Raw genomic sequence first — 23,204 nt, forward strand, 5'->3', positions numbered from 1 at the left:
GAAACTTGGGGCCCTTTCCCTTAATTGGAAGGCGTTACATAATTTGCTCAATCGTGCGTGACAGCTCCCTCCCTACTTCTTTCAGTCCCTGTCAGGTATAAACAAAGTGAGCCTTCCTTTTTAGCAGTGATGCCGTTTTCGCACCTGCTGTCACTTCAGCATTCAGAAAAGTCGGTCAATCGTCAGACGTAGAGAGGTCACCATGGCAATGCCTCGTCATCTGGGCTCACGTGCTTCAAAGAAAAGTCCCCTCTGCTACAAAATACACGGGAAGTCCAATTTGAGCCCCATTTATCTGTCGTCTCGGGACTCGATTAAGAAGGACAAACCTGAAAAGCGCGTTGGATAACGTCTACATGCCAGACCTTATGAAAGGCCAGACATGCCGTCTTCAACATTTACAGGAAGTTTGAGACGTCCAGATGGGGACAGTTAAGATGAAAGGCACACGATAAACAGCTTCTTCTACCAGCTACAGCTCCTACTCTAAAGCATGAACAAACACTACGCCATGGTTAACAAGATTTCACACACATCCGTTCAGTCCTACCTCCTAATCCGCCACCGTTCAATAATTCGAGCCATGTTTACTCAGCAAACACATTGATGGACATCCGAAGGTTTGCGTGCACAAACCTGCACTTGTAAGGTTACGTTTAAAGGGGGTCTGTTAAGTTTTCTCAGACCAGCCTCTCACACCCAGACCACGTCACTGTCTTACACAACTACGCACACACGGACGCACAAAAGGATTTGCGTACTCAAGCACACATGAGCATATGGATGCATAAGCTGTCACAGCCATACAGCTTACCAAGCACATACAACATATCTGCATGTTTTAAAACGATGGTCGATTAAACTGGAACAGATGATGCGTCAAAGCAGATCTTTTCAGTGATCATAAATCTGCTGTCAATCGTACAAAAAACTGTGATATCTGTTATGAAAGGGAAGGAATTTAATGAAAGAAGGCTTCATAAAACAGTAAATAACAGAAATGAGGGCAGGACAGATGGAGGAGGCGGTATGCCTGGTCCAGCTGAGTACTGCTTTTGGTAGACATTCAAAAACATGGCTCATTCGAACCCACCGTTGCCAGATTCTCAGCTTTTAATGAAGAAGATGCATTCTGCACACATTCTTTCACTAAAATCAGATTCATGTACAGCCACTGCCCTTTACCTCAGATAAACCAACACCTGCTCCGCCCAGCGGCACAATGACAGAAAAGTACCTGATTACAACTTCACTTCACACAAGCGTCATCTCATGGTGGGGAGGCTATGGAGTGGCTTAATAAACTGATGTGGGAACGCTGCTGGGAATTCTGACGGATCAGACATATCGCTCTAGGTAAGCCGCCACCTCCCCAAGCATCAGCATATATTCTCTCATTGTTCTCCCAATTAATAACTTGACTAAAAAAACCTGATTGCTACACTCAGCTGTTCAAACTGCTAAATGATTTCTTTTACTATAAATTAAGCGCCGACATGCAAGGACAAGCTGGAAAACAAGGGTGATGGAGAGGAGAGATTGAGGTCAAGGCAAGATGGGAGATCCGTCCAACTATCGCATGAACAAAAGAGGGAATGCAACACGTCTCTTAATGAGACCTTCGGCTTCATTCTCAACCTTGTGTTTACGCCTGTCAGAGCACAATGAGGGAAAGACATCAGGGTCACCAGAGCCGGTGTCAGGTAACACGCATGAAGGCAATCTAATCTTCTGACCTCAGAACAAGAGTGGACCCAAATCCACCCTAGTTGATGTGTTCAAACAGGTTTCTCGTCAACTCGTTTAAACAAAAGCAGAGAATCAGTGCTTTGATAAGAGCAAAAATTTAATCAAACAACAAATGTGAAGACATTGTCCATGTCCATGTGGAGGAAGAGTGTTTTACAAACAGGCAGATAAAGAACAACAGAGCAGCACACATGATTGAAAAGGAAACATTTCCAAGCAGGACAAAGTTTCCTGAGTATTTACCTAATCCCTTCCGTGTTCTTCAATGAGCTGGTCGAGCGGGACCGCGGCTTAAGAATGATACTCATCATCTGACTTTTGCTTCCACATCCACGGGGAAATTCATGTGCAGTCCTCACGTGCATGAAAGCCACTCACTGGACCCCCCCCCCCCCACCCCCCACAGAGGAGCCTCTGGGGATCAGACCCTCACTGGTCTGAGGTGATCCAATAAGAGTGTCCTCCCCTCTAGATCAGATCCGTGGAGCGAGACCAAACTCTTCCTCTCAACAGCGCTCCGTGCTGCCGCTCCTCCTGAAGCTCGGAACATTTGACAGTAGGTGGTTTGTTAGCCTGCTCTTACTCTCCCTCGCACTTATCTTCCTTTCCAGAGCACCATGTGATTTTCCTTTTTCCTAATCCTTTCTTACTCCATGTCCTTAAATAAAGTCTGTTTTCTCTAATCTAACTGTGTTTCCTTAGCTTTGTTTACTTCTGGCAGTACTCCGTACGTGACTCTCTCTCTCTGTGTTGGTCCTTGCGTTTCCCTGAGCTGCTGCTTGAGAATGCCTATGTGGGAGGGTTGTTTGGGTAGTAGTAATTCTTTTAAGGGTGGGACTTGTACTCTCCAGCAATCCTAACAATCAGCTCATTCGTCAGTCACCAGACCGCTGGAGGAACCTAAAACCTGCAGCTAAGCATTCCAAAGCTGATTTAAGGAAGTATAGCGAAAGGAAATGACAAATTTCAGAAAGAAAATAATAAAATCTCTGTTTTTAAGAGCATAAATCGATGTATCATTGGCTAATATAAAGGATTTGAAGCTGGTATCTGAGAATAATCATGAACCAACAGAAATGGTTATTAAAAGCTAACTTGACACAGTTTACCCAAATATTTGTCAAATGACCAAATAAAAAAAAATAAAGTTTAGGCTGTTTTAAAATCATCTTGTAAGGGTTTAACAGTTTAGTTCATTTTGGTTTCAAATTTGTATTTTAAGAAGAAAATAACTGCAAAAGCATAAATTTGCTTTAGATAAAAAAGCTAAACAATGTCTGACAGTTTCTGAGGCCATTTCCCAATATTTTATACTTTCTGTGCAAGCACTTCAACGTGCACAAGAGCTAAATTTACTGTAATATCAATATAAAATAACGGATTATATTTCTGTAATGATGATGCACAACTTTCTATTAACATTCACATCATTTTTATTATTTTGATTTTTATTCCCATTTAAAGAAAGTGGATACTTCAATATACCACTCCCAGCTTGCATATGTGGGAAAACCATATGGGTGTCAACAGGGTTTGCCCACAGTTTCCATGGTGGTCCCACAAGGGTTTACCCACGTAGATGTTAACAGCCCCTGCATGGGGTTTGAGAGGGACGCAGATGGTTTGACTCATACGTGGGCTTGTTAAAATCTATGTGGCCAAATCCCTGTAGAGCCATCATGGAAACCACACCCTGTTGGCATGGTTTAACTATAGGGCCCACCTATGCATGGTTAAAGGGTAAAGAACAGAGATGACATAGTAGCTATAAAACTCACCAGTGTCATTTACTTGACATTTTGTTAACTTGACATGAAATTGTGTTAATAAAATTTACATTTTCTAAATACCTTGTTTTAAATTGTGAGTTGTTTTTTTTATTAATACCCAAAATAAAACGACCTCAATGTGAAAAACATTAGATCACTAAAAGATTATTTTATAACGTTCATATTTATTTAATCTCTTAAATTTTTATAATTATTTCTTTAATCATTTTAAAATATTTTATTGTGCTTGTGAAGTGCCTTTTATTTTTTTGAAAGGTGCTATAAAATTTTTTACATTCATTCCCTCTTACATTCCATCTCCTCCAATAGATGTAGCTATATATTGGGACCTTCCTGGTAAATAAAGAACAAATAAGCAATAAGCAGTAATGCACCGATATGTCATTTTTGGGCCGATACGATATCCGATTTTTATGTCACTGTTATGGCCGATAACCAATATTTGCCGATACCGATATACTGACATTAATGCCTCTAAAAAAAATTCAGCAGCTTTTGTATAGAATGAAAATGATCAAAGCTGAATTTACATCATCATGTACACACAACACACACATTTGCACTTTTGAGATGATTACAATCACGGTCACATGACTAAACAAATACACATCACCCTCCTCACCCTCTGAAACAGATAAACAAATGGAAACAACTCAACTCAACTCAGCCTTTATCTATAAAGCACCTTAGTCATGAGCATGCCACCAAGGTGCTGTACAACAAAAGAGTAAAACAGTAAAACATATAGTGCTACAGACATAATTAAAACCACAAATGAGAATTACAAAATATAAAACATTAACAATTGCTAACCCACAGAATTAAAAGCCAGATCACAAAAGTAGGTTTTCAGCCTCATTTTAAAAACTGCAACTGATGGAGAGTCCCTAATAGTTAGGGGCAGTGCGTTCCACAGTTTCGGACCCGCAACAAGATGGAAAAAATATTGGAAGTTATTATTGGCCCAGTTTTATTTATTGGACCGATACCGATATGTTAAAAAAACGACTAACATCGGCCGATACCGATATTGATATCGATACATTCTGCATCTCTAATATAAAGCATCCATAATAATAATAATTATTATTATAATCATCATCATCATAATATCTATGTGTAAAGCTTTTATGTGCTCAAATAAAACCAGTAGAAAACACACCCAAATGGCCAAACAGTTGAAGTGAAACAGCAAAAGCTGATTACAATTTTAGCCAGATTGTTTAAGATACACACTGAAAAATAGGATCGTCCTCCTAAATCACTGCTTCACAACCACCCAGAGCTTCACATACTTCTTTCTGTTGTAGATCTCAGCTGGGAATTTTTGAAAACACAAGTAGATCGACAAAGCATTTAAAGGAAGGACACGGTAATTGTGCACCAAGAGATAAACCACTTCAAAGTAGGAACAAATTGCACAGAAACAAACAACACTAGAAAACCCAGAAATATTCTGCACAAACATTTTTTTCTGTGCTTTTATTTTGAATGCAGAGAAAATATAGCCCAGGAGATGATGGATACACGTGCCATTAGTGTGTTTTGTCTTTAATTCCAGAAAAATGTATGTTTACGATGCATAAGGCAGCAGGAAAAGGTAAATGAAAAAAGCAGTATCTTTTAGTAAATAAAGAACTAAGATCATGATAAATGTGCCCACTTTAAAGGTGCAGGATGTAAGAATGAAGTAAGAAGTACATCCTGTTGTCAAATTTGGGTACTGCAGTTCATTTTAAAAACACAAGAGCGACCCCGGTTTCATACTGGAAGCTTAAAATAAAGAAATCACGTTTGTTATCGGTAGGCCTGGGCGATAAATCGATTTAATGAATTAATTAGAATTTTTTGTTGCGGGCGATAAAAAAAAAGTAAATAGAATTTTTTATGTAATAGAGCCTTTTTGGCTAACCAGAGCTTCCGTAGCGTTAGTTTCACATAACCGCGACGACGTCACAGCACGCACACGAAACAGCAACAGCAAGCGACTCCATGGCCACCGGGTGAGAGTGGTAAGTTTGTTTTTAGGCCGTATCGCCCAGCCCTAGTTATCGCTGTTTGATGTCATTCGTGATGTTGTTCCTCTCCACTGCCAGGAATAAAGCCATGAAAAACCCACCGCTGCACTTCTGGAACAATGATGTGAGTAAATAAGCCGCTGGGTCACACGTAAGCTTCATATATATAATACTGTATTGCTGCAGTACTTTCATTTAGAAATTTATGGGGATTTTACACAGAAACAGTGTAAAAAAAACTTTTAACACTGAAACTATCTTAACCCTCCCACTGTCTTCATGGGTGACCCCGCAAAGAAAGTTGACCATTGAGCAGGAGTGATGGTTTATCCCTTGAGGTCCACGTGGCAGGGGTGAGGAGTGAGCGCCACCCCCCACCCCCCCACCCCCCCACCCCACCCAAGCCGGCTGGTTTCAGTGTAACCTTCCTTCAGACATGATTAAATTTTTTTGTTATTACTTCACAGTAAATTTCTTACTTATTGTACCTTTAAGCTAAATAAGCCTACCTACAGAGAGGAGCTAAGTAACTTATCCACTCAAAAATGTTTACTTTATTCAGAATATGTATCAGTCTAAGAGGAGCCATAAAAACTGACCTTTCATATACGTGTCGACCAGCTGAGCGTTTTAAGAATGAACTCTTTTAGAGTTTGTACCATTTCCAACTCCGCAAGGCAGGCTGATGAAACCAATCCTTTTCGCCACATTCCTTGTTGTCAAGGAAACAATGACAATAGACAAAGTTTTGTTTAAAGAAAACTAATAGAAATGGGAGCCTCTTCATTACACTGAAACCCCTTGAATCCTCAAAGAAATCACAAACAGGTTACAGTAAACTCATCGTTCTAATCATCTTCAGCTGTTATATTTTTAACTCATTTATGAAGTACGTTCAGGTCCCATGAACAAGAACTAAAATGCACTCAAAATGAAACAATTTTTAAACCATAAGAGCAAGATCCATCCACTTTTGTGCATTATTTTCAATCTTATTGACTGAAACTGAACATTTTTCATACAAAATTTAGATTGAAATGCCTTTATTTTACCTGAGAAACTTTACCAAGCCTCTTTAAACACAAACCTGAATCAGTATCAACACCCTATGGCCCTGGGGCCTGATTTATCAAGCTTGCTTACGCGCAAAACGGGATCGGAAAACTGCATAAGAACTTTCCACGCATACTTTGGGAATTATCAAAGAAAACTTAGCGGAAAAATGTGCGCAACTTTAAGTTGACTAAGGACGTGGCTTATGCACAGGTTGGACATGGAGAGCACCTGCAGTGCTGCTGCTGCTGAGAAGGATAAAATTATGAAATCCTGCAGCATTATCACTTGTACTGCTTCGTTTTCACACAGAACAAGACACCCCCCCCCTACACGCACACACACGCGCACACACACAGCCTGAAGCGCAGAATACGGAATGCAGAATATCAGCAGGGGGACAGATTGAGACAGAATGTCATGCGTCTGTGACAGTGTGAGTCCTGTCACTGTGACCCGATTGATCATGCGCTCTGACTACTTGTACAGGGAGATCTCCGTTTGGGTGACTGGTTAGCGTGCATGACTTTCACCCGGGAGTCTGGGGATCAAATCCCGCTTGGACCATTTTTTTAATATCCGCCACAGATCTCTCTGAATAATTCCCAACATTGACAGCTTCAGCAACGTTGTGCCACTCCATGGAATTTCTCTTCTTTGTTTTGCAAAAGCACTTCCTTTCATTTCTCCGCCTCACCCACAAGTACCTCAATTTCTGCTTCTGTGAAATTGTGCTTCCTTGATCTGCCTTGATCTACGGTCGCCATTGTCTTTGGCGGAGCGCTGCAACAGCCAGCTTATGTATATGCATGAGATCCACAAGGCACTTTGCATTGACTATTTATGGCAGTAAGTGGGCGTGGTGAGGGCAGGATGTGACTAAAAAGCAGCTGAGAACCTTTCTAGATAGTTTCTGATTTATGAAGCGGAGATTGCGTGCAGCTGTGCGTACTCCATGTTTGATAGGTCACAAACCTACTTGGCGTAAGTAAATTATTTTTTTGCCGAGCTTAAGTACGATTTTAGTAAGGATTCTACGCAATGTTTGATAAATGAGACCCCTGAACTTTAAACATCATATGCTGGGCATGTCTAAAGTAAGCCAGGGGGCCATTTATGGCAGACAGCATGATTTTGTGAAACCCCCAACTGCATATTTTTTGTGGATTTTTGTTTCACTTCGAAGCTGTTCATGTAAATTGACATAACCTTTTTCGTTAATTTCTATTAAATTTCCACCCATTATTGAGCATTATAACAAAAAAAAAATCACCATAAAATAACAAAATGCTTTTTTAATTAAAGAAAAATCCTTTTGTGGCTCACTTATTATTTTGGCCCTCGACTTGAAAATGTTGGACGCCCCTCATGTGCATTTCTCATTGAAATATGCAGGCATAGTATGCTCAAAACTTTGCAACACATCATACGTTAGATGCATTACTGCCATCTGCAGGAAGCTGAGGTGAAGAACAGGTAAAGGTGACTAGCAGGAAGTAACTTCTTACAGGAGTAAGAAACTAAGTTTGCCAGGTTAATATGTTTCTAACGTTATGTGCTGAATGACAAAAACTTAGCAAATGAATGTTTGTTTTATTTTCATTATACGCATACTTTTGTTATGTATCCATTCATTATTTTTACACCACTTATTTAAGGTCTGATTACAGAGACAACAGGTCCACAACAGATTGGAGTGATGCCCTCATTTCTGAAGGTGATCTATTGGTCCATCTTATTCTCCCAACGCTTGAATAAAACACACCAAGATGATAAAATCCTCAAATCTACATTTTTCGTGTTGAGGGCCATGACCTGAGTAGAAGGAGCAGTAGCTCAACAGGTTAAGTGGGTTGTCCTGTAATTGGAAGGTTGCAGGTTCGATCCCGGCTCCGGACAGAGAATTCTGCTGTTGTGTCCTTGGGCAAGACACTTAACATTGTCTGCTGGTGGTGGTGGTCGGAGGGACTCGTGGCGCCTGTGCTCGGCAGCCTCACCTCTGTCAGTGCGCCCCAGGGCAGCTGTGGCTAAGTCGTAGCTCATCCCCATCAGTGTGTGTGAATGTGTGTGTGAATGGATGAATGATACACTGTAGTGTAAAGCGCTTTGGAGTCCTTACTCTGAGAGGCACTAAACAAGTGCGTGTCATTTATCTAAACCCAGCTAAAACCGGTCTCAGACCCTATACACACATAGCCGGATATCCTATGATGTGGCACCTCATCCACATGAAAGTATTAAAATATACATCAACAAAAACGATACTTTCAAAAACTTCTGACCAAAGTGGACAAAGTTGTGAGCATTTGCTTGTGGATGCAGGTTTCGCAACATCACTGCCAGCGACCAACATCACATGAGTGACCCGCAGCTGAAAACAAGCCTTTATGCTATTACCTGGCACCCAGCATCTGCACTGACTTTGTCCTGCATCTCCCTGTTTTCAGACCTCAATAGCTTGTTTTTAGAAAGCTTAATTACTGCTTTGTGTGGAAGGCATGAGCAAAGGAAGACGACAGGAATGGTACACGTCCAAGGAACGTTTTTTAACAAAAATGCTAACGAGTTGGGGAACTACTGCCACCTACAGGCTTGGCATTGCCCATGCAAGTGCTTCACAATGCAATGAAAATTCTTTGCTAAAAAGAGGTGGTGTGTACCACACGGCTACGTTTGTACAGTCCACTAAATTCCTTTTTTTGTACAGCTCTTCCTCATAATCTAGAGGGAAGTACAAAAAATGCACCAAATGTATATGATTACCTATCTGTGTTAGTCTACTAATTTACTGAGTGTAAAACATAAAAAACCCGTGTGACACAACTGTGTGTCTGTTGTTGCTGCCTCTGGGCCAGATCGTCGTCGTAAATGTGAATGAGTTCTCAATCGACTCATCTAGTTAAATAAGGGTTAAATTAAAGAATAAACTAATTAATTGTTTCACTTTTCAGCACAGAGACGTGACTGCCATCTAGTGTTCAGCTGAAAACTTGTCATAAAACCAGTCAGATGGGAACAGTTATTGAGAAATGTATTGATTCCTTTGCTTTCTTTCTTTTTTTCCCTAAATGCCCCCCCCCCCCCCCCACACACACACACGAGCCAGACTCTATCAATGCAGACAAACACATCCGTTAAACGCTGCAGCAAACAGCACTTAACAAAGGAGCAGGGAGACGAGCACAGATGGCTGGCACACAGTATTGACAAGGCTATCCATATCTGTACATATGGAACCAGCAGCCAATAAAATGCTGCATCTAAATACTAAAGAGACATATATACGCACACAGCTAATACACACACACACACACACACACACACACACACACACACACACACACACACACACACACACGAGGGAACCTATAGCTCAGGTGACAGCACTTAACAGGGGATGTGGACTAAATGGTAGGGAAATGCAGAAGTGAAATGAGCATAACTAGGTCCTAAAATTTCATTTTCAGCTTTAATGGACAGAGTGTGCTCTGATGATTAGCCCGCCCTCTGCTCATTAGTGAACGCAGCTGACCTCCTGGAGCCCTGGACGCTTCAGACGATGACTTGATGGAACCTGCTTTTCTGTCATTTAGCTTGCTCTTAGCCGTGTTAGAATGGGAAGACTGGAAGTTTTTTTTCTTCTTTCATCACGGAACACCAAGAGGCACAAAGACACACACACACTGGCACAGAAGGACACACTCTTGAAACCAACACTTCATGTTTGTCAAAGCAAACAGAAATACACAAGTCTGACAACAGGACAAGCCACTAAGCAACCGCCGTTTGCACAACACACTCGGCTCCAGTTCTGTGTGAACTATTTATCAGCGTGTGCTCTGATAAGAGGCATACACATATAAATCCAAACAAGAAAGCAATAACAGGGCTTCTTAAAAAGGCCTCCTCCCTCGATTTGACTTGTTGCATTAAAACAACCGACTGACATCAGCAACGTACAAAAGAAGACAGCTAATAACGTATGAATTTATGAAAACTTTTTAAGAATTAGGAGGTGCATTTCCTGAAACATGTCCCCACAAATAGTTCCAAAGTTGCCATACCCTCTCCTGCCACGGGGTTTGATGTCGATGGGCTTGTTGGTGGCGTAGGGCGAGCCGGTGGAGCAGGCGTGCCGATAGCGAGCGATCCTTTCCAATGAAAGATACTCCGAGTTAGCCGGCAAACTCATTTTTGATGAGCAGTGCTACACATACACTGGGCAGATTCCCAGAGAAATAATCAAGAGTGGGTGGAGCTGTGAGGCTGATGTGAGCCACCACCATAGAGGTGAGGGAGGTGTGTGTGTGTGTGTGTGTCAGGAGGAGGAGAATAGACGGCTCAGGGTGGGACTTCAAATGAGAGAAAAAGAGAAATATGGAGAGTGAGCAAGAGATGGAGACAAAGGAGGAGCAAAGTGTAAAGTGGAGAACGTGTGAAGCAGTTCTCCCATATGGCCACTATGGGTCAGTGTTGCCTCATAAATCACACAGAGGTTTGGCGGTAACGCTGGTGACAAAGGTAATCCGTCCTGCAGTCTGCAGATGCGTGCCATGCTCACCAAAGGATAATGAATGGTGCACAAACTTCCCTGTTTTACTGATGCAAACAAACAGCCAGTATCTTCAACACTGCATTCAAGCTTGGCTACTAAACATTTATTAATATTTAAGGCTTTGTTTAAAGGCGCTATATAAATAATGTTATTATTATTATTATAGTTGATGATGCAAGTATAATTTCTAATTAGGTGTTAAAATTGTTAATTCAGAGATTGATGAAGCAAATAGCATGAGAGTGGTGGCCGTTTATACATGAAAGAGACTTGTAATGTTACTCAATTAATTCAAAATGATCACATTTTAGTGTTCAGTCTGATATTATGTCTGTACTGCTGCGAGTATTTAATTAGGAAGCTTTTCTGGGCTTGTGAGGATCTTTCACTTCTCATCTAAAAGGGTTCCTCTCCATGTTTGAGGTGCAAATGTCTCTACAACAGATTAAAAGCGAGAAACGCTCAACCATCGAGACTGAAGACTGTTTGGGGGAGTAACGCAATCTATTCAGGCACCCCCAAAAAAGAAGTCAAATCATCTTTTACTGTGTTGAAGCACTTAAAATAGCCTGGCGGTAGCTACACAAAAATTTGGTTGGTCCACCTAACTAGAAAAAAAACCCACGCAAACTGATTACCCTAAATAATAATTAAACAAGGGGATGTAATTTATGTGTTTGAGCTACTAATACTTACAAAGTAAAATTGAATCAAATGCAAGCTACTATGAATAAGAAAACCAGTACACAGAAATCAGCTCAATGAACTGGTTTTTCTGAGTTTTTTAAACTTAAAGCAGCAATCCAGAGTCACCCCTCTTATAGGAAGTACGTATATGTTTTTAAAAATCTGTAAAAGTGATAGTTTTACCCTGTATTGTGAGAAAATGTAGGCAATTCCTCAATTCTTTTCTCTTTTTTTTTAAACCCAGCCCCGTGTGTGCAATTGCAATTGAATGGCAATCAGTATTAGCCGATGACATCCGCTTATGTACAGTCGTCACAAAGCAGGGTTGATGCAGGGTTGGTGACATTTTTTATGGACAAGTACGTGTTTAAAAATGTCGTTTTCCACCTCTAGATGGTGGCCTCTGAGAAAAAAAACTAACTCTGGTTTATCTTAGTTTTAGTTACTTGCAATTAGGTGCATTTTACTTGGCATGCTTTAGTAGCTCTAACACAAATTTACCCATTCCCATGTACTTATTTTAGGTGTATATCACATGTTTTGATTTTAAAGGTGCGAATCACACAAAAACATTTTTTTCTGATTATTTCTGATTATAATTAATTACTGAGTTGTTCATGCTGACTGAACATGAAAGTAGTCTTTCTACACCTATGGTCTGCATTGGCTTCAGAGAGAAAACAGGACATGAAGAACCTCACAGATCTACGTCACACTGTCACTCCATGGACTCACCCATCTTGACTAACAACAGCAAGGCTGTTGTTTTCTTAACATCCAGGAATCAGCAGACAACGTACCGAGTAGTGGAAGCTAACCGTTAGCATTGGCAATACCGCCACACAGAAAAACTCCTCCAGGCTTGTGTTATTTGCTGAGATAAAACATCCACGTTGCAAACTAATATGACTTATTTTCTTTTAATAAGACAAACGTTGAGGTTTTAAAGATGTATTTTCATGCCTGCTGACAGTTTCGACTGAAGGCTTCAGTCTTCCTCGTAGCGTCATCAGACTTTCTGCTGTCCAGAATTGCTTGGATCAGCATGGACAAGTCTTCTACTCTCTGCAGCAGCAGATCCAAGCAATTCAGGGCTTTTTTGCCCCGAGTACAGCTTGCAAGGCATTCTTTCCTACCAAACACCACTGCAAATGTATTGATTAAACAAGGTCCCCACACTTTTAATTTCAGCATGATTTTAAAACATTTATCATAGACTACCTAAACAAGAGTTTCATGTAAAATATCTGCTCATAATTGCGTGTTAGGTTTTCTTCTCCCAGCAGGGGGCAGTCTCCTCCAAAGGGATAAGAATGCTGTGGGTGTAGGTGAGCAACAGCACAACCAGCAGCAGGACCAACACAATGAGATTCTAGTCTCTTCGGAGTTACAGCTTCTGCTCGGCTGTGACAGGAGCAGCCAGCATGTGACAACCGCTCCTACGCGGACGGCGAGGCTGTCAGTCTCAGACAACCACCAGCCCCTTCCATGCACGCTGAGCATCTGAACACAACAGCACAGCGTGCACACGCCAACTGACAAGAGCAGCTGAAATGCACGTATTATGAAGACACACCCTGCACTGTATATAATACACACAGGTCATCAGGCTAACAATACGCGGAGCCGTAATTCCTCCTGCAGACAGTAACACGAGCTTGTCTGTATCTCTACCGACTTGGCCACACAGCGTTAGTGTGCTGAGACAAGAGTGCCAGGCGACTGTCGTCACTGAGAGTCCCTGAGGCTCAAAGCTGTTAAAACCTGAACAGCTGCATCTGAACACAGAGACATTTTCATGCAAGCTGTGCAGCTTGATGGTGCACATCCCGATGTACAGCACCTGCGTGTGATGGTGCACTCTTGTGTTGTGCATAATACCAATTAATGATTATATATTTCAGAAAAATGTTGCACTTTGAACAATATCATAGGAAGAAAACTGATAGTTAACATCAGTAATATGATTGGATGTCACATAAATAATAATAAAGAGGGAGAAAAGCACAATTTATAACTAAAATGAGTTGTAGAACGCTAGGAGGCGATATATTGAATACAATTGTTTAACCCCATATGATATGTTCATTTCTGTTATTTATGAGAATTCTATATTTTATCATTTAAAACCTTTATTTTGTAATTAAAATCTGACAAAACACCTAATCTGGTAGAAATAAAATAAAATTACAAAATACAATAACTTTTGTAATCTGCATGTCTATTTTCTCATGAAATAGATGAGAATTAGTCCATGCAGTAACATGTAGGGTTCACCTGTTGGGAAAATGTGTTTTTTATGAGCTGCTAAAACATTATTTAAAATTTTATTTATATTTTTAAATTTTTTATATATAAAAATGACTATTTAAAAATTTTACAGTTTTAACATTTTACCAGTTTATCAGCATAACTTTTGTTTTTCATTGACATTTAAATCAGCACAAACTTGTGTGAAAAGAATCAAGTCTTTTTCAGTGTTTGGTCTCATTTTCCCCAGAATGCACTGTGGCTTTAGCTTTTGGAAAAAAAACAAAACACAAAAAAACTTCCTACCTAGGGCTGCACGATATTGGGGAAACCTGCGATATTCGATAACAATGATTAATATTGCGATGACGATGTTACTTGCGATAAATAAAAACGTAACCAGGAACAAAAATAATACAAAAGAAAGAAATAAAAAAAATCATAAAAATGAGAAAAGCAAAAGATGTGAGGAAAGGGGAAAAATAAAATGAACAAGAAAAGGCGATCAGTAGATCCCGGGAAAAGCAGAATCAGCAGAAAGAGCAGAACAAAGCTAATTCAGCTGTTTGCTAACCATCGGGGGCGGGCATCTAACCTATGAGAACCCATCCGACTGGCCAAATGGGTGAAGAGCTCTATTTGATTTGTTAAAAAAAAACATCATGCTTCCATTTGATTGACAGAATGCGTTATGTTTAGCAAACATTTGAGCTGACCATTCATAGCGATATTTATCTGTTCTTTGCGATATGCATATTGTGCATGCTGATATCGTGATAATGATATATTTACGATATATTGTGCAGCCCTACTCTTACCCATCTGCCCGAACCTCATATTTGATTTCTTTCCCATCAAGGTAGCAGCACCTTGTGAATGTAATGACTTACACGGGGAAGAAAAGGGACGACGGTTTGATGCGGCGGGGCGACAAATAAATCACAACCTTCTGCTGCGGCTTAGTGTCCCTGGCAACCGCATCTCTGTCGCCTTTCCAAGAAAGCGGGATGTGATTACAGTGATTGTGTGTTTGTTTTCAAGTATGTAAATAAGTAACCGTAACGTGATTGACGGGGAACAGTAGAAAAGTCGTTGATATTCAAGAGTCTTCATTTAAACAGGGAGGAAAAAGGCTCTCGGTCAAGTTCATCTCCTTTGAAGGGAGCCGCCGTTGAGGATTTCAAGAGACAATTCCCCAGCTAGACTCACGTTTCTTAGCCTGCCTTCAGAGTCCCCTGCTAGATTCCTGTTTATAATGTGGTTGCTATGGTGACTTGGCAGAATTCAGAAGGGACAGGTAGGTCCTTACAGCCAATGAGCCCTCAGTTGCTAAGGACGTGACGGCAGATATGAGACAGAGGATGACAGGGTCAAGGACAGAAAGACTGAGTTGAGTTGTGCACTCAGAACTCAGTTTGGAGCATTTTACCTAAAGTCTGACAAAAAAATGAGTCGGTCAGGTGAAGTACTCCTTTCCCTCCTCTAACAGCAGCCATGCATGACTTACCTGAGCTCTATTTATACGTCAGGATGACTCACAAGCTGGGGAAAGGGTTTAAGCTGTTAGTCTCACAGACTCAGCTGGGCACAAAGGAGAACAGAAAGCACCCCTACTACCAAATGAAAAATGTGTAGAAGAGTGTGAGCGCTGCATGTGAGCCCAACACAAGCTCTTAGTCACGCTGCACGTGTGTGTTCCCTCCAAGTGCATGCACGTCGCTCTGCAGACGCTGAGAAATCGTGTTTGTGTGAGTGAGAGGAGAAAGAGCGTGTCGTGATGTGTTACAGCTCAAGTGACGCTGGATGGAATGAATGAGAGGAGAGCTGTGACCAGCGTGAAGAAATTTGTGTTCTGGGTAAGAATTAAAAAAAAATGGAGTGAAATACACCAGAGCACATTTCAAAGCCACATCGAGCTGTTTCTTTCTAATCTCATCCATCAGTGAAGTGATGAATACAGGCTCCTTGAGGGGATTTCCTTTGGTTGTTTTAATATAACCAGCTGACAAGAACAAGAAGCGTTAGTGGCTGTGTTGTACAGTTATGGTGAGGTGTCTAAGGACAACCTGTACCTGACAACCGGTCTTTGTAAACACAAAGTCAGAATCCATGCAGACTTCAGGATTTGTGCCCTGAGGTTTAAAACACACCAGGGACCATGAGGAGAAATACATCTCTGCTTGTTGCACATAGATGCTGCAGATATGTAGGCAGGTATTTATTTTTTTTATTTCTCACCGTCACTGACATTAAACTGCTATCAAAAATAAAAACCTCTTTCAATGCAAAGTTCATATCTCCTATTTTACATCTTGGTGCAAAGCATTCAAGATTGATGGTTCCCAAACTTTTCAGATTCAGACTCTCAAAACAGACCCCAGATATCTCTGATTTGGCAACAAACACATGCTTAAAAAGCTACATTATTCAGGGTATTAAAGAAAACCGCTTCAGCTCTTCTCCCCTTATATCATTTATGACCGTTTAGTTATCTTTTTGTAACAATTATGCTAGGTAGATAGCTTCAGCTTTATTTCTTAGAGGTGTTCACTGAGAAGTGGGTGATGATTGTTCTTTTTTAAATATGATCGATCACTGAGTTTCATATGCAAGCCAAATGTGAAAATGGCCTTCTACCCCCATTTCCTGCATTAGCCACTGACAGAAAACAGCCGGGGAAATACTCGAGTCAGAAATATGTACAAAATTGTACGTCAGACTGTAGATTTGCAATCACCCAACTTGGCTCACGACAGTAAGGGTTGTTGTTGGTTTAGCATCCAGGAGAGAGCAGAGCGCATCACGGCTCGTAGGAGCTAACCGTTAGCATTAGCGACGCCACAATGCGTCAGAACTCCTTCAAGATTGTGTTATATGTGGATATAAAAAAATCAACATTGCAGAGCAAATGAAGCGAAAGAGTTATGTTGCTGTTAGCCAATCAGAGGCAAGATGTTCAAATATCATGAATAATAAAGAGGAAGACTTCAAATTCTAGTGTTTTATGAGCCCCTCTCCTCTAACCAACTTCTACTTCCTGAAACAGAAGCATGAAAGTCCCCCCCCCCCCAAACAGAACGACTCACAAGGCACAGCAGATTTATTGAAATAACGAGTGAATAAGAACTTTAAATCGTAATAAAGGTATCGTCGGAGATTACTACTCATTTTTTCTCCACATCCAATAATTTCAGGAGCAAGTCCAAAACAAAAATCGAGTCTATAAATTTTAAATTTGGTCTCAAGTCTTTAACGTGCATTTTTAGGGCAAGTCTTTGATGAGCAAGTCCAAATCAAGGCTCGAGTTTTGAGATGCAAGCCAAATCTCAAATCTTTGAGGTGCAGATCCAGGTCTGGTCTTCGCTCCCTGAGAAACAGATTCAAGTGAAACCTCAAGGTTTTGATGTACAAGTCCAAATAAAGTCTTAATTATCAATGTTGAGGTGAAAATATTAGGTTATGCAGCCAGTCCTAGCACAAGAACTTTTCTGATTTCTGTGCAGAAATTATTATTTAACTGCAAAGGAGGAAATAAAACTATATAAATAAAATTTACTGTAACTTATGTAACGTGATGAAGGTGCTATTCCACTGAAGGTTATTTACCCTCTCTCCTCAGATGCCTCTGACACAGAACTAATCTGCATGAGAATGCCTCAAGGTCATGCATTTACTTCTAAACTGCTTCCTTTACAGCCCAAGAGAAGAATGAAGGCAAAGGACTCTTTCTTTCAAATAAATCAAAGAACTCCATTTTTAATTAAGCTAATCAAACAAAGTGTTCGTCAATAATAAGATGTTGACCAATCTGTGAAATGACAATGTTATGATTAGTAAGTTTCAATGAGTAATATGACTTTAGTCTAGCTGCACTAGACACCCTGATCACACGTAATGTAAACACATGACACATTGCTTTTACTCATCCAATCTGAACCTTCCTTTCTGAAGCGTGGCATAGCCTCTGTGGTGTTTATAAAGCTGCCAACTTTGATTCGTCCATAAATCAAAACATCCAGATTAATAAAACCAGTCCCCACGCCATCTTAGTTCAGTTCACCGCATGCTAAGAGAAGTATCGGACCGGCCACCCGGACTTCCTTTTTAAGCAAAGAACCAACAAGCTGGATAAAATCTGTTGCATTTTACCAACAAAGAAACCGTTCCTTTCAGAATAAAAGCTGAACTCACTAACCCTCCGGGTCCATCTGACGCTGTCAGCCAACAGTCGCTTTTTACCTGGAGACAATCCAAAGACTAGTCTGTCGTACTGCTGACGCTGTTTCATCGGCTCCGGTACCAAAGGGGGGTCTGAGGACATGACATTCTGGAGCTGTACGGAGGTCTCATCCTGAAGGGTATGTGTGGAGCGACAAAATGGCGTCTCATGTGTTTATGAAACTACGATCATAGCTTAAGAGCAAAACATCACAACATCATTCAGACTTGCTTCTCCGGATACAAGATTTCTGATTACATCACTCACACATACACCATCCATCTCACGTCTCATTCACACCAAGATCCATCCATTCACTTAGAGTTTAGAGTTAGTCTTGTTTAAAATTGTTTAGAAATAAATCTTCTTAAACGTTTTAAAGGTGACTCTCTCTTCTGTTGTCTCTCAGTTAATACGAAGTGTTACATAATCCCTGCAATAAAAAGTTCTAATCTTCTGGTTAAAAGTACCCAAAGATCCATAAGATTGATTTCATATTTACAATGGAATCTCATGCCTTATGGCTCATTAAATAGATGTAAAATTAACCCTTTACACCTATGACACAGTTTCTCCTTCACCCAGGCTATGTACCGAGACCACATAATGAGTAATAATATGACGTGGGTCTAAATCACCCGTTTACTCGTGAGCATTGCAGGTATTGTTCAGGCTTCTCTTTTTTAATAAGTACACTGATGTGGAACTAAACTGATGGATGTTAACAGGAAGTCACTAGCAGACTGAACAATTTGCTCAAGAGGCTTTCACATAACACACATACGCACACGGCTCCAGCTCAAGTGCACCTCAAGCACATGGTGAAGTTAATAGGTTTAACTTGGCAGTAGTCCCACTGATGTCAGAGTAATCCTCCATTAAAACCCCGATGACATCACTGCACTGTCGAGTGTGTGAAAGCTGCGTAAGGCCATGCATTTATGTAACCAAGGGATGCCCCGAACAGCTAATCCAGACTTAGATGCTCATCAAAACAAACACAGGAAAACACATAGTAGCTTTCTAAATTAAACCGCCGTCCCGTGTACGACTTATTAAGTACAACTATGATTTTTTGAAAGCAACTTAACCTCACCTCAGAGGTGGTTAAGAGTAAAAGCTTGATAGTAGTTAACCTTATTTGATGGGTCAGCGGACTGCAGACCACCACTGAAAGGGCCAGAGTACCACTATAAAGTATACATTTTAATTCAATTTTAATTTAAACTGATGCTAATGTGAACAGCCAGAAGGTACATTGAGATAGTAAAAAGAAAAGAAAAAGTAAAGCCCACTTCCTAGCTAACATTTAAACTATCTTGTGGTTTTCACTGCTGTATCATGCTCCTCAGTCCAGAACCTGTGCCTTTCAAGGTGCAGTAGTTTCCTTTTCTTTTTCAAATATCAATAAAGTAAAGGTAAGATTTGACTTGTATGTTTTTGCTATTAATTATCTGTCTAAAAGAAAGAATACATGTTTTTTTGTTTTGCTTTGCTTTTGTTGAATCTCAGGAAAATACTTAAAGACATTCTAAGCAACTTATTTGTATTTTTAAATCATTTTCTTGAGCCAGTATGTGCTAAAATGACCCTTTACAGGATAATTGAAATAGTAACTCAGTCCACCACCAACCTCTGTGGCCAGAATACCACATTTGCAACTTCATAGTGCCGGTCCTGTCTTTTTGGGACTTTTAAAAAAAATGGAGCTGACATACCTGGTGCTGCAGCCTGGTCCCAGCATGTTTTAGATCATGAACAGAATTGATTTGTTTCATGAAGTTATGAATCACTCCTGTAGACGCTAATGAAGACTGAGGAGACATTTGAGTTGTTAGATTAATGCGTTAAAAAGACGAACACACAGTGAGGAGATAAGTTTTAATTTTGGTCCTACTAAACAAATACGAGGGGGTGCTAAAAACATGCCATAACTGCCTAGTTTCACTTTAATATAATAGAGTTTGGCAGGATAAGGATGATGCACCTTATAGGTTCTTTGTTGGTTCTTTGATTTTTTTCTGATTTTATACACACACACACACACACACACACACACACACATATATATATAAACATACATAGTATATATACATATATATATATACATACATATATATACATACATATATATATATATATGTATGTACAGTATATATATGTATACATACATATATATACATATATATATATACATATATATATATATATATATATATATATACATATATATACATATACATACATATACATATATATATATATATATATATATATATATATATATATATATATACATATATATACATATATATACATATACATACATATATATATATATATATATATATATATATATATATATATATATATATACATATATATACATATACATACATATACATACATATATATATATATATATATATATATATATATATATACATATATATACATATACATACATATATATATATATATATATATATATATATATATATATATATATATATATATACATATATATACATATACATACATATACATATATATATAAATATGTATATGTATATATACATATATATATATATGTATATATACATATATATATATATGTATATATACATATATACATATATATATATATATATATATATGTATATATATATATATATACACACATATATATATATAAATATATATATGTATATATTAGGGATGAGCGAGTACACCACTATCTGTATCTGTATCTGTTCAACCAACTAAATTATCTGTATCTGTATCTGTATTCGGAAGTGGGCGTGGTTTAACCGGAAGTGGACATGGTTTACATCAATGTATTATTTTAAGTCTGAAATTGATATGGAATGATCAGAAGTTGCTATGTGTATTGTTTATTTGAAAACTATTTACAGAGCAGCCTCAGAATTGAGATTAAATATTTTTGATCACAATAGTAAAGAAACTATTACAGAACAAGTTTTTCAATAAAAACAGAACATTAATATTTGAGTGCATGGATTAATACATCTGAACTCATGCAGTAGGAACTAGGAAATATGAAATGCTAGAACCAGACACAACTTTATATATATATTTTTTATTTTAATTTGATTAAACTGATTTTTTCTTAACGTTCTTGGCATTTTCCCACACAAAATTAAACAAAGCAATGTTGATTAATGTGTGTGTGTGTGTGTGTGTGTGTGTGTGTGTGTGTGTGTGTGTGTGAGAGAGAGAGAAAGAGAGAGATAGAGAGATAGAGAGGGAGAGAGAGGGAGTTCAAAAAAATAAAAAACCCGACCGGAGCGGAGGTAGTGACAACAGAACGTCAGCTCTGTCTTGTCAAATGCACCATGTCAGTTACGAAAAAAGTAACTTTAAATATTCAACCGAAAAAAAGGCGAGCTGAAGAAAACCTAGGGAAAACTGAAGAAACGTGAGAAACAGTGAAGCAAGCACAGCACGATCCGTTACTGTCTGTGTGTGCGTGGATGAGCCGGACGGACTGACCTCCCGGCCGGCTAGAGAGTTTTGTAAGTAGGGAGGGGCGGGCGCTCTATCTGACTGGCCAATCACAGAGCGTGAAGACAGTCAGTTACCCAATGAAGATTTTCCTTCAGCACGATTACAGATATTGACTCGTTTTACTCGTTTCATGCTCGTATTTGTCAAAAATGCTTTATCCGTACCGGATACTCGTCTGAAACGAGTATCCGGCTCATCCCTAATATATATGTATATATGTATATATACATATATATATATATATATATACATATATATATATATATATATATATACACATATATATTAGGGATGAGCCGGATACTCGTCTGAAACGAGTATCCGGCTCATCCCTAATATATATATATATATATATATATATATATATATATATATATATATATATATATATATATATATATATACATATATATGTATATATACATATATTTATACACACACATATATATATATATATATGTATATATACATATATATATATATACACACACATATATATATATATATATATATATATATATATATATATATTAGCGGCTGTTGTTAAACTATGTTAACATGTTAAAAGAACAATTATAGTGAAATTTAAAAACTAACAATTAGGATTCCAAACACTACACCTTTTATGATTCTTATTTGAGATGCAACTTCTATCATATCTGCAAAACCGATGGATGATCTGCCACCAGCATTATCAGCTCAGTTATTCTAAAGGTTTCAAGTTAGCAAAATGCATGAGACCCTTGCCACACTCCCACTCTGTGAGTAGGAGTGTGGCAATTTAGAAAAATTAGGAGTCAGAGTTGCTGAGGAAAAAGGAGACTGAGTGAGATCAATTTAGCTTAGCTCCGTGCAACAGTTCATCCTAGCTCACATAGGCTCTGAACAAGCTTGAAATATTTAAGAGGACATGAAACAAAACCACTCTGGACGGGGCTAAACAAAAACTGCAAAGGGAGGGGAGCAAGCAGAGTTAAATGTTGTTTATGTGAGCCAAATAAGTAGAGAAGTGTACGTGTTGAGTGTAGTCACAAACTGCTGTTGATTCATTTCCTGCTGTGACTTTTATTTTCCACAATCTGCCACATGAGAGTCTGTCTTACCGGATGGATAGGAAGAGTAACAACAAGTGGGAGTTTTGACAAAGGAAGCAGCAAACAAATGCACTCATAATAATGACAGCACTTGCAAAGGAAGGTGAAATGGGCAGACTAAACATTTGTTGCAAGGATGGAAACGTAGATATTAAGAGGAAGTTTGACACAAGGCAGCAATGGAGTTAAAGCAGCAATCTGAAGTTTTCCCACTTATGTATACCTATGGTATTTTAGAAATTTGCCCCCCCCCCCCCCCCC

General features: G+C 39.1%; 1 protein-coding gene across 11 annotated transcripts in view; it reads right to left on the reverse strand.

The window, feature by feature from the left end:
* The window catches only part of pde4d (phosphodiesterase 4D, cAMP-specific), a 284,880-nt gene that overhangs the window by 40,478 nt on the left and 221,198 nt on the right, over positions 1-23,204 (reverse strand). Inside the window, exon 1 of one of the 11 annotated variants that reach the window (XM_054731778.2) lies at positions 10,675-10,972. The exons of 9 other annotated variants lie outside the window; for them this stretch is intronic. In XM_054731778.2, coding sequence (XP_054587753.1) covers positions 10,675-10,802 — 128 coding nt within the window. In that variant the 5' untranslated portion in view covers positions 10,803-10,972. Of the gene's footprint in view, positions 1-1,992; positions 2,169-10,674; positions 10,973-23,204 lie in introns of those variants that run through there. One more of the 11 variants, XM_015972829.3, reaches the window with a different exon arrangement.

The sequence above is a fragment of the Nothobranchius furzeri genome, chromosome 17 (genome assembly GCF_043380555.1).
Source record: "Nothobranchius furzeri strain GRZ-AD chromosome 17, NfurGRZ-RIMD1, whole genome shotgun sequence".
Taxonomy (NCBI): Eukaryota; Metazoa; Chordata; class Actinopteri; order Cyprinodontiformes; family Nothobranchiidae; genus Nothobranchius; species Nothobranchius furzeri.